Genomic DNA, 14,690 nt, shown 5'->3' on the forward strand with positions numbered 1-14,690 from the left:
TATGTGGCTAGAATCCTATTATTGAGGGATCTTGGAAATATCATCCTATGACTCACTGTTTTAAATCAAAAGAGCTGTTTGATTCTTTCCAAAATGTACCTTTCATTCAGTGTAGCCCAAAGGAAAAGAAATGGCTCAACCAAAAAACAAAATTCAAAAACCTAAGTCACAAGTTGTGCAAAATGAGGTATAATGTTGTGTTCTCCTCTGAAATATTTCACACTGATGAAGAGACCAGAGATCCAAACTAGACTGAGTGGGACAAAAAAACTGAACTAATGGATTAAAAAACAGAGATTAGCATACGTATTTTCACAAAGTGCAAATTAACATTTCAAAATTATTTTACTAAACTTGAAAATGCTTAACTTATTTTAAAATACATGTTATACATGATTAAATACAGTTGCTATAAAAGAGACAGCTATAAAAGAATTTACACAATCACTGTACATTTTCACAAAATAGAAGCCACTAAATCTCCAAATTTACAAGAAGTTGACAAAGCATATCATTCTTTTCTGGTCAAGGGGTTTTGGTCCCATTATCTACAGACTCCTTGAAAATGTGTCTTGACCTGGTTTATTCTGCCTTGTTTACTTGCATCAGGATAAAGATAGAAGACACTATAAAATTTTTCTTTCTGCCTCTGCATTGCATTCTCTTTTTATATTAGAAATTGAAAATCAAACTACAATGCAGAGGTCCATGTTGGAAAGGAGGCGTCTGCAAAAGCAGATGAGGCTGACATCACTTAAACATTAAAATTAAAGCTACTAAACTTTACAATTCACCTTTATATCCACCCCTCAAAAAGTTTAATTGGTGCCCTGTGCATAATTGGTCTAATATCCACATTGGCTCATGCTATGATGTGCAAAACAATCACTATGAATGTGAATTATAAATAGGAGACTTGAAATAAAATTAAATATTACAAAGAATTACACTTCCTTTATCATCTAATAATTCTTTCACAGCTGCTTGAAATGCTGAGTGGGAAGTTCTCTGAATGTATCTTATGACCATATGTAATCAAACAGTAAAACTCACCTTAAAAGGTGGGGGGATTTGATTTGCATAAGAACAACTAGAGCAGCCAAAATTTGCATATTGCCTTTATTTAGCAGGAAATATTTCCTGCTGATTGTCTTTGATTTTTTTTTTTTTAGTAGAAAAGGGAAGATAAGCATACAGTTGTGGTGTAATCTAACTATACAGATAATTGCAAATGCTCAAAATAATAACACTCCAGTGGGCTGAGAATTCCCAAATTTTGCAGTTTAACTAAATCTTGTGCAATTCTAATCTTCTTTCCAACTATCAATTTACTCTGTCTTTAAACAGCTCAACTACAATTATGTTCACTGCCATACAAACTGACCTGGAAATTGATCCAAAGTAACATTTTAAATTAAATGGAAAAAAGCCAGTTCATTTAAAGAGGAACAGGCGTACTTAGACACATCACTGACAAAAGGATAATATGGGGACCATTACATTTGGTGTCCAGATTATGTTATCAAATACGGAGTGGTACCTTGTATTTGTGAAGTTTCTGGGTCCCAGTCAAACAAACCTAGGTGAAAACAGGCTGGCTAGTTTTTTTGTTTGTTTGTTTTCATTTTTTGTCCTAGATCCAATTCCCAGTGACATGTAAACAAGCCCCAACCCAAGCCCAAGACTGAAGTGCTGCTCCTCTTTCCTAGAATTGGGGACTTCATACACTCGCTAAAACAGCAATCTAGCTTTCAATTCTTTTAAATGTTGTCCAGAACTCTTTTTCTACACCATGAAGAGAGACCTTTAGAAGAAGACCAAATCAACCCACAGGAATCAGGAGGAAACAACAGCAAAAAGTCTGTGCAACTCTTTTTTTTTAAAAGTGTCTCGATTTACATGGAAGGTGGTGATACAGGTGTCCACGAGGCTGCGAGGCGGGCGTGTGCTGAAGCGTCATACTGACTGTCGGGGATATCTGTGGCTGAGACGCTGCCTTCATACAGCGGAGATCCAGAAGAAGAAGAGGCTGAAACTGCATGGGGCAGAGGCGGGTAGTGCGCAGTAGAGCCCCGTAAAAACTGAGCTCCCAGCCCATTGGACATCCCTGCTGACTGAGCCACTGGTGTAACAGTGCTGTTGCTCACCGACCACAAGTTAGGATATTGACTGGAATGAAGAAAACCCCAGTGAGTAAAGAGCAGGGAAGTCAGCCAGGTGTGTGAGGAGAAAGCAGGTGCACAAGAGGTATACAACAACAAAATCCTGTTTGTAATCATAAGAACTTGTATATATCTAAAAATTGTTCCCAAATCAGAGTGAGATAGATAAAAGTAGGGAAAGTTAGGATACTAATAATAGAAGCTAACATTTATGCAGCACTTTAAAGTTTGCAAAGTGCTTTAGACACTGTGGTTTTCTCATCTGATACTCACAATAACCCAATGTGGCTGGTGTTATTATTACTCCTGCTTTATAGATGAGAAAACTGAGGCTGAGAGAGGCTGTTACTTGCACCAAGACAGACAGATAAAATGCTTTGAAGAAGGACCAGAGCTCTGATTTTCCAAGGCTCTATCTCTCCTTCAATAAGCTACTCTTGTCTCCTTTTGATTTCTCTTTAGTAGGTAAGGACACTGAAGTCTAGCCTTCCTACATAAACAGGCATAATAAGCATCTGATGAATTCAATTTGTGCAGAGTGCTAAGCTCAGGCTAGGAGATACAATATTTGCATCTCAATTGAAGTTGATAATTTAGAGGGGAGGAATATGAAAGATACATAACCAACTATATTAAATGAGGGAAAGGCAAAGCCTTTACCAGCTTGGGGTTTTCTGGGAAGGATTCTAATAGACCCAAAGCATTGGAGTTAAGTTTTAAATCAAGTAGGATTCAAAAGGCTAAGGGGAATGGATAACTCTTTGGTATAGGGACCAGTAAGAAAAATATCAGTGGAGCAGGGAAGTGACCGAAGAAAGCTGGGGGAAATGGCTAGTTCATTCAGTTGGACTAAGGTAGTAAAGAAAGTCAAAAGCATAGAGGGAGGAGTACTGTTAAAATAATGTGGAAAGGTGGGATGGTTCCAGATTGTAGACTGCCTTGGACTGTAGGAATGAAGAGTAACTTTCTGGATCCCCAGTGCTATATCCTTTATAATTCACCCTACCTGAAAATACTTTTTAACCTATGAAAGGGAGTTATAATAAACCAGGGACCAATTCAATGTTATTTGAACCCACATTAAAAGTCATTCAACCACAAGAGCTTAAACTGACAGTCAGGGGGCCTGAGTTCTCATCCCAGCTCTGCAGCAGATGTCCAACGACACCACCATAAGTACTAAGGAGAAATGCACAGATGGCTAATATACAGGTCCTGCTCTGTAGGACATTACAATTGAGTAAGAGATATACAATGCGTGCATTGAGATAAGTAACTTATAAAAGGGACCCTCCTGGCGCAAGGGAAAGCTCACAGAGCTAGGAGTCACAATCACAGAATTTCGGGAAGTTAGATGGAAGAGAAGAAAAAGAAAACAAGCATTCGTTATGTCCCTACTTAGGTGCCAGGTGCTAGGCTAAGTGCTTTACAAATACTATTTCATCTGACCTTCACAAACACCCTATGGGGTAAGTGCTATTATTACTCCCATATTATAGCTGAGGAAACTGAGGCAGACAGAAGTTAAGTGACTCGTCCAGGGTCAAACAGGAAGTATCTGCAGCTAGATTTGAACTCATTAACAATATAGTCCAATCCACACCTGAAAAGAATCGCCGCTATAATATATTTGACAAGTGGTCATCTAGTCTCTGGCTCGAGATCTCCAAGGAGGGGATCTGATCTCATCCTCTCTTGAGGAACCCATTCCACTTCTGTATGGCTCCAAGTATAGAGAAGTTTTTTTTGTTTTCTTTTTCTTGTTGTCAAGACTAAAATTGACCCCTTTGCATCTTCCCCCTACTGTTTCTGCTTCTGCCTTCTGGGACCAAACAGAGCAAATCTTAATGCCTCTCTTCCACAACATCCCTTCTTGCGCTTGGAACACAGCTATCATGTTTTCCCTAAGTCTTCTCTACTATCTGAATAACCCTGGAGACAAGTTACTTACAATCTTCCTGAGGCCTCAGTGTCCTTATTTGTAAAATGAATGGGGGTTACTTCATCTGAACAAAAAATGAGTGGGGAGAACCTAGATTACCTCTACAATACCTTCTAGTTCTCAAAGTCATGACTATAGCCAAGAGTGATCACAAGAACTAATTATATTTTGTGAATTTGAAGTCCTTGACCCCAATCAGAGGCCTTGAAGCACTTAGCATCATTGTCCTCTGTCTATTTCTTCCTGCTCGCACCCTCGAATCCATCTACCAGTTCTTTCATTTACACCAATTTCATCCACTTACTCCTTCAGAACAGGAGCTTCATAATGAGATTCCCTATTAATAAGTGGTTTAAAAGGTTTCATGTTTGTGGATTGAATGAGAGTGGAGAGGTTTTCATATCTTCCCATTGCCACAGGGGGCACTGCCTCAAAGCTGAACGTGGGTCAGAGCAGGAGATGAGAGCCGCCGTCTCTCCCTATCCCCAGCAGGCTCCACAGCCTGCATGAAGGTGGCTCCTGGTTGTTGCTCTCCTCTGCATGTACTAAGCCAGCTAGAAGGACAAATATCAAGGAGGAGGCTCTAGTTCCCTCCTGACATATGAAGGAACCATGGCATTCCAACTGCTAAGGGTCCAAACCATGATTCTGTACAGTCTTTGAAGCAATATAACTTTAACTCTTACCTAGAACCTGGAGATGTGCCACTGCTATGACTCATGGGCAGCATACTGGTATGGGTGGGCATTCCAAGACTGGACCAGTTGTCATGGGATTGAAGCATGGACAGACAGGCAGAAGAATTGTCAGAATAGGCTAGGGAATTTATGGGGGAAAGAAAGATTATTGGGGAATCTCCTAAACAAAAAATTCAACTTGATGTCAAATTTAAAATGTTAATCAAAACAATTATGTCAAACAATTGATGTAATTCAAATTGTTATCCTTTCGAAATATCTGTTTATATGCTCAATAACTATGCTTTTAGACTAGCTTGAATCCTGTAACAACTGTATATGTTTAGAAGGGAAATTAAACAGTTAGTATTGGAAGGCACACATACCTTGCTATGCTCTATTTAGATGGACATTTTGGTGAGCAGAGGAGATATTCTACATACTTAAAATTGCTTAGTTGGGGGAAAAGATTAAATAAAGAAATTGTGTACATCAATAGGAAGGAGTTATTACTGAGTGATAAGAAATTACACATAAATACAGAGAAATACAGGAAGGCAAATGAAGTGATAGGGAATGAATTAGAACAATTTATTAGAATATTATCAGAATATTAGAACAGTACACGTACTAAGATTGTGACAAAATAAAACTAGGGCAAAAATCTGACGTAAGATATAAGAGGAACTGAAAGGAAACATGAGTTGTTGCTATTGATATGATAAAGCTAGTTGATATTAATTTTTAAAAGTAAAATGAAAATCATTTTAAGCTTATGAGTTCTCTATGCTGTCTTTTAAAACAATTTTCTTTGAATGCTTTTGTTGATGGTCAAAAAGTTTTTAAAAGAGTCAGAGGATCTGGGCTTAAGTCCCTTCTCTGACACCTGAGGCACCTTAGGCAAGTCACATAAATTTCTCAGGTCTCAGTTGGGTAGATGTGAAATTAAGATACCTGTGAGATCCCTTCCAGTTCTAGATCTAAGTCTTGCTATCAGTCATATTTAACTCTTTGTGACCCCATTAGGGACTTTCTTGGCAAAGATACTGGAGTGATTTGCTATTTCCTTCTCCAGCTCATTTTGCAGATGAGGAAACTGAGGCAAACAGTGTTAAGTGACTTGTCCAGGGTCACACAGCTAGAAAGTGTCTGAGACCAGATTTGAACTCAGGAAGATGAGTCTTTCTGACTTCAGGCCCAGCACTCTATCCACTGTACCACCTAGCTGCCCAGGTCTAGGTCTATGAACTTATTGATTTTTTTAAAATTTAAAACATAGGATTAATCTTAGCCAACCATTAAAGTCAGTCTTACTTAATAAATACCATCTAATTTCTTTTGCCACATTGTTTTTTTAGGGGCTGACTTGGAGATAGAGATACCACTTCATGGTGACAACAAGATTTTTCTTATTGATATGATCATTAAAGTCAACAGATGTTGTTGGGAGCCCTTTGGAGATGGTAGAAAGGTACCAGGCAAACCTATCATTCTTCTCTTTTATACTCCTCTATGGCTTGAGCCAGCAATGTAAGGGAAAGATATGAAAGGCACCCTCCTGGATCAAAGAGTAAAAATGACAAGAATTTATTGATCTACTGATCCTGGAGGGTAGAACCGTGTCATCCTTATTCTTGAAGACATTTCTAAATCTAGTTGAGAATAAAAAAAAGATACATATGCAATCAACAGAGTCTCTAATTTACACTAATCAAGGGTTCTTGAACTTGTTTTTTAAAAAATATTTTTATAACGGACTATATTTCAACATAATTGGTTTCCTTTGTAATCCTGTGTAATTTATTTTATGCCTTTAAAAATATTCTGAGAATGTATCCATGGCACAAAGAAGGTTAGGAGATCCTCGATTAAGTAGGATATGTGAAATATAATGTAGGACAGGCTATGCATAATTTCTAAAGGGAGGGTAGGCAAAGCATTGAAATCCAAGTTTGGTTATAAGTAAGGTTTTATTTCCAAGAGGATAAACTCCATGATTCCAATTGAGTTTTAGTTGGAAGAGAGAAATCTCTGGTCAAAGACATTTTTATAGTCAAATCATGTGTTTATTTTCATTTGACTTTACAAAATAACAAACGAAGAAAGATTGTTGCACTGTATTGTATCTGATGTGATTCCTCCCTGTGTCTTCCATTACCAATATTTATAGAGAGTCTAACTGCCGTCTTCATGTTGATAGACATTCCTAGCGCGGAGAAGGTAGACCAGTTGTACTTAATAAATACTACACATTTTGATCTAACCCTTGATAGAAGAAAAGATGTTCTAGAAGCCATGTTCCTAACTAACTTGGGGTGACTTTCATTAATGCTTTTCCATATCCTTTTATTTTGCATGAGTAAAATACTCTGACAACCTCAGGTTTCATGGACATGCATACATTCTAGGATAAATACCAAAAAAGCATAAGTAGGCACTTATCTTACTCATTCCCTCTCCCTTTCTTCCTTCTCCCAGGCCCATGTCTGTGTGCAATCACTCCCTTCCCAAGAGACAGGTCAAACTGGGTTCACAATAACCAATCTCTCTTGGTCACCACCAACTAATCACAGACATTAGACTTACTTGGAGAGTTGTTCCGGTGAGTATATGGGTTGGGATAGGGAGATGATCGGTGGTTCCTCAGCGTGGGGTACCGTTCACAGCCATGCGTAGAAGAGAGTGTTAAAGGAGAACCAAACTGAGCATGGGGATTGGCGGGTGGGCAAAGGGTACCAGTCCCAGGAAGAAGCCATCCTCCTACTGTGAGAAAGGAATACTGAATCACTGGAGCTTATTAAATCAGAAAGTAGGCAAGAGAAAAAGTCTGTAAGTTCTATATGGTTTGGTAAAAGACATAACTTTGCTTGTTAAATTGTGTTTCTTTTGCAAATATTTCCCTCAGACCTCTGATCTCCTTCCTCCCTTTTTTCCCCTGAAGTAGCTTCAGATCAGCTTTCATGTGAACAGCTTGGCCATGTAGAAAGTAAAAACAAATCAGAAAATACACATACAGGGTACAAAAGCAAGAATTCAATGTCTGAATCAGCCATATGGCCAGATTCAGAGTTTAATCTTCCCTATCCCCAAAATACAGACTTTTAATATTTTTAAGTATGCACAATTTTATCAGTGTGGATAACTTCATACAATGCAGATCACAGTCTCACCATACCTCCATAGACAAATACCAAAGATTTGTGGTTAAAAATAAATCTTCTTTTGGGGAACCTAATGTCTGCAACACCTGATTAGAATGTTTTTGGAGTATCCCCAAAATACTTTCTTTCCTCATGTTCTCTGTCTCTGTCTTTGTCTGTGTGTATGTGTCTATCTCTGTGTCTCTCTCTCTCAAATACACACACACACACACACACACTGCAGTAATTTGAAATCCATTTTTTCTCCCATTTCCTTTTGGAAAACTGTGGTCACTTGTTTCAGAAATCCCCAAGGGGGACAATTAATTTGGGTAAGTGAATGGCTCACAATTGCCAAGCTATAAACGATTCTTTAGACAAGATCTAAGTGAGCTCAGCAGATATACCCACAACATATGTGAAATCTCATCTGTGATCCCAGTTTGTTTATCATCTACTTTAAGTGGTTTAAAATACTGTTTGAGTTACTTAAGAAGAGATTTGTTAACTATCACAGGATGATAAACAGCTACATATTCAGGGGAAAAAAAGAGGGAAAAAGTTTTTAATCAGAAGTGTGTCATGTCTGTTAATCTCCTTGCTGCCACTTGAAATTACTGGCCATAATTTTGATGGTCCCAATAGCATCAGTACTTTTAAACTTCAAACTCCCCAGTCGTTATTGCTTTGTCTACATGCAGTTCTTTCCAAAAAGCTCTGATCTCTGCTCTATATGGAGGGAGTAAACTGATACACTTGTACACAGAGGCAGGGAAACACTCTCTCCTAATACACCCATGGGGCAAATGGCCCTACTATAGTTGTATAAAGAGAGAGCTACTTATCTAGACTTCACCACATTCCCTCCCCACCACAAAGAGAATACTAAACCCAGAGCATACCAGTATGAAGTCAAATCCTAACCTTTCATCTATCCTAGCAGCCATCAAGAGGCTACTTTTGACTGGTAAGCCTCCCCAGGACTCACAGAAAGCCTGGGCCAATTCAACTTTGACTTGGGTGCATCACAGAGCCATTTTCCAGACCTTACAATTACCTGGGACTGGATTTAGAACTCCCAGGAACACTTAACACTAGATCCCCTTGAACCAATTCACTCTTCACAGTTTAAGAAAGATTCCTATTTCCTACAGATCTTACCACAAACTCAGTTCCTATGATATTCACCCACTAACACCATTTACAAAAAGTAAACTTTGCTGATGTGCATTCTTCCTTTGCTGCCTCAAGACAAGGGCCAGACTCTGAGGCCTCTAAGAAATATTTCTTTCTCTCCTCTCATTTTTCTGACCCTGATTCTTCCCACCTGTTAAGTTGCCTCTGTATGTGTGTGCAAGGAGGCAGAAGTGAATCATAACATAACCCTGACCACATACAACTTCCTTAGCTACATAGGTTCACAGAGCCTGAGAAGTGCTGATCTTAACTGAGGAGGTAAACAGTACAGGGAAGGTGGAGTCAGCATCATTCTTACCATGTGTTCTTATGCCCTGTACCTAGAAGGACAATTTTCCTACCCTGCCTTCACTCAGCAACCTCAAAATTACTTTCCTTGTTTTCTAGGTCTATCTCCATCTCTTAGGATTTAATAATAAAGTGTATTTTAGAACAATAGCTCAGGGCATAACATACGTTGTGAATATCCAGTCTGTTGGTTGTCTCCTGATTCTTCCAGTATGTCTTTGTGGTCACTTCTATTAAAAAACAAATTTAATTTTGTCAAAAAATAAAACTCTTTCAAGGAACTTTGATAGAACTAATATTTGAGCTTCCGTATATTTTGCTGAGTGGGCATGGTTAGTAGGAATTCTCTCACCTTTCCTTTGCATCAAGGAAAGCCTTTGCAAATGGATTGTATTTAATTTTAAGAGCTGTGATCTGAAAAACAACAAGAAATTGAATTCGCTAATATACTTTTGCATTGCCCCAATACTAAATTTAGTACTAAACAACACCCCACAAAAAATCAACAATCAGTAAATATCTAAATGAATTTTTCTATGAGAAAGTCTTCTGTGACAAATGATGATGCTCTAAAGAAAATTTCCACAAGTATCATTCATAGACAGAGTTTGCTTAAAGTTAGTTTCCTGAAGATTCACCCTAATAAGTTTACAAAAATCATCTAATTGCCCCAGATTAATTTTGGGGTGTATACCATGTCAAAGGAGACCTTCAAGATAAAACCTCCACCTTCTCTGCTAGATTTTAATTTAGCCAGATTTGTTAAAAATTTTTCAAATCTCCAGGGCACCATTTGTTATATAAATTATGTCAGGGAAACAGAGATTGTTGACATCTCTTTTAAATCCCAGTCAAGATTTTACCCCAAACTACCCAAATAAACGATTCTGTCTTGGATAGAGAGGCTGTTTCTTCTTTCAAGTCAAAAGAAGATTCTACACACTTGTTTCCTCATTGGACAACTGTGATAGGCAGGAACCTCTTCTGTCAATCTTAATTTACACTGATTAAGAGCTGGGAGAAATCTAAACTGTCATTTAGTTTTTACAGATTTTTTACAGATTTTAACTGTCATCATTTTACAGATGAGGAAACTAAGAGTCAGGGGTAAAATGATTTGTCCACAGACGCCAAATGGCAGAACTTCTATTCAAACCCTCTCAGCTCCAGACACAACACTCTGATAGAATTAAAGAAATGGTATGCCTCGTCATTTTTTTACTTCCACAAAGACAAAAGAAAAACAACCTTTTTCTTATTATTTACCTTTAGTATTAATACTACTATATTTGTATATATTTACATGGCATTTGGGGCATCTAGGTGATACAGTGAGTAGAGAGCCAGGTTTGAAGTCAGGAAGACTCATTTTCCTAAGTTTAAAATTGGCTTCAGGAACTTACTAGTTGTGTGACCCTGGACAAGTCACTTTACCCTGTTTGCCTCAGTTTGGTCATCTGTAAGATGAGCCAGAGAAGGAAATGGCAAAACACTCCAATATTTTTGCCAAGAAAACCCAAAATGGGGTCACAAAGAGTCAGATGTAAGTGCAAAATGATTAAGGACATATAGCATTTTAACATTTATACCGTGTTTTACATACATTATTTCATTTGACAATATACGGATGGTTCCAATGAAAGGCAAACTGGCCTATCCTAGTGGATAGACATCTGACCTTGAGGGTAAGGACTGAGGGCCTCTGAAACATACTTACTGCTGAGCTGGGGTAAATCAATGAACAATTTAGGGCCTCAGGCCACTCTCTAACATTAGAAGCTATAGATTGGTAGACTAGTACAGAGAATTTCTTCATCCAAAGAGCTCTATAGCTATGAAATCCCAGATCAAGACCCATACTTTATCATACAATTTCATTTTAGATTTCTTCTTCCTCTCCTCTCCCTCCTATTTCTTTTAAGCATGTCCTCCAAGGTACTCAACATGATTCACATGCTTTGAAACTATAATATTAGTGCATAGGTAAGCACACTTAAAAGTTTAAACAAAATAAATCCTTACTGCGAAATGCATTTGCCCAAATAGCAGAACCAAATGTGATCCCTTTAAAACGGTGGTCCCAGTTTTCCACTATTTATCTTATCTCTTCTCCCCCACCCCATCCTCTTCTTTGTAGGGAGCTCCAAGTTCCAGCTTTCTGAGAGAGTGGAATCCCAGAAGAAAAGCAATTCTGAAGAGTTCTTCCTACCTCCTCATTCTGGTATGCAGTAACTGCTATAAACTGGGTCTCAGGAAAGGAGTGGCTGGTTATCATGCGCTGGGGCCCACCGACTCTCACTATGTGGATTCGGGGCTCATACTTGTGTAAGGAGTTCAGCATGATCTGAGGAAGGCAGGAGAAGTCCTCCATTAGAATGCATGGTGAAGAAAACAGCTTCATTAGAAAGAGAAGTCATTCATTTGACACTAATGCTTTTTTTAGGAGGAAGATAGCCATCCCAGCTCCCAGCATGCATGTCCTAAGCAAAGCAGATCCATTCCAAATCAAAGAATGTTATGGTTAGGGGGAATAAAGTTCTTTGGGTCATAGTCAGGTAATACCTCTCCAGGTATGTATTTATGTTGCTCGAAGAATAACCTTTTCATAAAGGGGTATGAGAAATATGCTACACAAACACCATTAAGGTCAATGAAAGCCAATCAGAAAAGTCTTTGGTTTGGCAGAATTAAGACCTGAGGCCTCTATAATAGCTAAGGAAGCCCTTAAAAGCTGGGTTTGTTTTATATCTTGGCAGGAAACAATGTCTTCCATTAACTATTCCCAACCACGAAAGAAAAGAAAATTAGAAAAACAATTTTTATTTATTACAGATTGAAACAAGCTTCTAGTTGTAAATATTAAAGGAGACATTTAGTTTTACTAGAAGAAATGTTTATAATCAAACTCAACACATACCCGTAACCTTGGGATACCTGAAATCTATATATGGGGGTGGGAATGGGGAGTACACAGTAACCAATCTCTCTCATATAATCCTTAAATTTAGGCTTTTTTTTTCCCTTGCCTCCTGCCCTCAACATTTTAGATAGACTTGGAGTCACCGTTATCAGCTTTCTATAAATCAGAAGTTAACTCTTGAATCAGGAAAGGGAAGGAGCAGGGGCAGGATTCTTTCACCTGATCTCTGATGTCCCCCTGGGTCTGCCCTTCTAGTCTCTCAGTTTAGGACCCACTTCTCCACCCAAGAGTCTGTCAAAATGAGTACAGAACCTACCTGCCCCCCTCCATTGAGTTTGTTGGTGAGTTTGACTTTGCTGAAGGAGACAGGTGCCTTCATCCAATGAGCTCCAAAGTTTGGTGAATCTGGGTGAATGTAGACGCAGCTTGGGGCCTGAGGTTCCGGTTTGCCCCCTGGCACCCACTCTCCATTTACATACTTCCATCGGTGATTGTCTGCAGCCACAAAGTCCAGCAGAAAAGAGTACATAGCGTTGGGATCTAGGCCAGATACATTTACCTTCAGCACTGGGAACATTCTCCTGGAAATGGGGAGAAGCAAACAAGAGAGGGCCAGAGATGAGGATGGATGGGGTAGGGGAGGGAAAGGAAAAGGGGAGCTGTTTGTTGTCCTTAGTATATAACAAGTTCTTAATGTTTAAATTGATGACCCTCAGATCCCACCAAAGGAGCCTCTTGCTCCCATTTCTTGACTGGTTGCAGCGATACTATGAAAAAGGTGGGACTGGGAAATTTCAGGAATCACAGAGGAAAAATACAGGGAGGTGGGAAGTAGAGGAGTAGAGGAAGAACTGAAAATTAGGAAACCCAACATTTCCACACGGGCCCTGAAATATTTCTAGGTTCCTGATACACTCCTCTGCATTCCCATAGGGCTGGTGGTTGAAGATGTGTATGAGAAAGTATAAATGCATACCAATCCAGGGTTCTGACCTTTCAAGCTACCAAACTTGGGAACTAGCTCAAATCTGCATTCTAAAGTGAATGGGGTGTGTGTGTGGGGTGTGTGTGTGTGTGTGTGTGTGTGTGTGTGTGTGTGTGTGTGTGTGTGTGTGTGAGAGAGAGAGAGAGAGAGAGAGAGAGAGAGAGAGAGAGAGAGAGAGAGAGAGAGAGAGAGAGAGAGAGAGAGAGAGAGAGAGAGAGAGAGAAACGGGGATAGGGTGACGGTGGAAGCACCAGCATTTCCCAGAAGAAAAGGGGGACATAAAAGATTTCGCCCCAAGAAACTGAGGTCCATATTTACAGCCTTTCACAGTGTGTCTCCAGACTGCAGAAATGCAGGACCTGCCCCCTAAATTAGAGGGCTTACCCTCCATCAACCAGAAACTGAGTCACGAGATTTAAGAGCTGGATGAGATCTGAGGGTCCCATCCAACCCAATGCTCCCATTTTATAGAGGAGGAAATAGAGACCCAGAGAGATGAGTCACTTGCCCAAGGTCACATAATAGAAGAACTGTACTGAAGAGAGTTTGGGGCAGGAAGGTCGGGAAATCTCGGTGCGGAGCTACAACGCCTTACCTGCCGTTCTTGGTGACGATCATCTCGTTGGTGAGTTCCTTGAAGCGGAGCCAGAGCTCATTCTCCTCCAGCGTGACGCGCAGAGCGCTTTCTGTGGGGTCCCCCTTCTCGCTACCAGCCTGCAGCTCATTCTCCACAGCACTCAGCAGATGGTCCACTCGGTACTGCAGGCTCTTCCCAGAGCTTTCGGTGTTGGGGGAGCTCATCCTCTCTCTGCCCCCCCCCTCCCCACCCCCCACCCCTCCCCCCACCCCCAAAGGTCCAACTCACTCTTCGAGAGCCACCTTCAGCTGTACCAGGTTGCTACCTTTGCAAGAAAACTCAGCCCAGGAAGGAGATGCGAAGTATCCCAGCGCACAGCTGCAAACTTGGAAGGAGTGGGTAGATAGAAATTGGGGGGAGGGGGTCAGGGGAAAGGGGAGGGGGGAATAAAGTTAATTCCACTTGAACTCTCGGTACGTGAGACAGAAACTGGTCTTAGGGGTAGTAATTACGCCCCCCATAAATAGAGCCCATGTGGCCCTGGGAAGAGGGGACATGCCTGATTGGACAGGAGCATCCTTTGATGTGCTTGGCCCTGGGGACCGATTGGCTGGCTGCGGCCATATCAGAACTGGGCCCGGGGAAAGCCTGTGATGTTAATTGCCGCCAGTGGGATCCCAAGAGGTTGTTTCATGTAAATTCCCCTCCCTAACCCTCCTTCCCCCTCCCTTCCCAAGTCTCTACACACCCACACCCACCCCCTCCGCCTTCCCCAAAATGTTTGCACCTCTATCAAAGCCGC

At 40.2% G+C, this 14,690-nt stretch overlaps 1 protein-coding gene across 1 annotated transcript; it reads right to left on the reverse strand.

Annotated features, from left to right (window-relative positions):
- Positions 1–1,100: 1,100 nt before the first annotated feature.
- On the reverse strand, positions 1,101–14,117 carry TBXT (T-box transcription factor T). Its single transcript, XM_072638482.1, has 8 exons — positions 13,907–14,117; positions 12,643–12,907; positions 11,616–11,750; positions 9,759–9,820; positions 9,575–9,636; positions 7,368–7,544; positions 4,791–4,920; positions 1,101–2,169 (listed from the first exon to the last, which is right to left on the reverse strand). Exons 1-8 carry the CDS (start codon positions 14,110–14,112, stop codon positions 1,896–1,898), a joined length of 1,311 nt encoding a protein of 436 aa, XP_072494583.1. The 5' UTR covers positions 14,113–14,117; the 3' UTR covers positions 1,101–1,895.
- Positions 14,118–14,690: the final 573 nt, after the last annotated feature.

Source organism: Notamacropus eugenii, chromosome 2, assembly GCF_028372415.1.
Source record: "Notamacropus eugenii isolate mMacEug1 chromosome 2, mMacEug1.pri_v2, whole genome shotgun sequence".
Lineage (NCBI taxonomy): Eukaryota > Metazoa > Chordata > Mammalia > Diprotodontia > Macropodidae > Notamacropus > Notamacropus eugenii.

Excerpts from the sequence above, each read along its gene's own strand:
- TBXT (XM_072638482.1), bottom strand. The coding sequence starts at position 14,112 with ATGAGCTCCCCCAACACCGAAAGCTCTGGGAAGAGCCTGCAGTACCGA. Across the intron at positions 12,908-13,906 it reads ATCGTCACCAAGAACGGCAG|GAGAATGTTCCCAGTGCTGA; the intron begins GTAAGGCGTTGT and ends CCCCATTTCCAG. Across the intron at positions 9,821-11,615 it reads CTGCATACCAGAATGAGGAG|ATCACAGCTCTTAAAATTAA; the intron begins GTAGGAAGAACT and ends GTTGTTTTTCAG.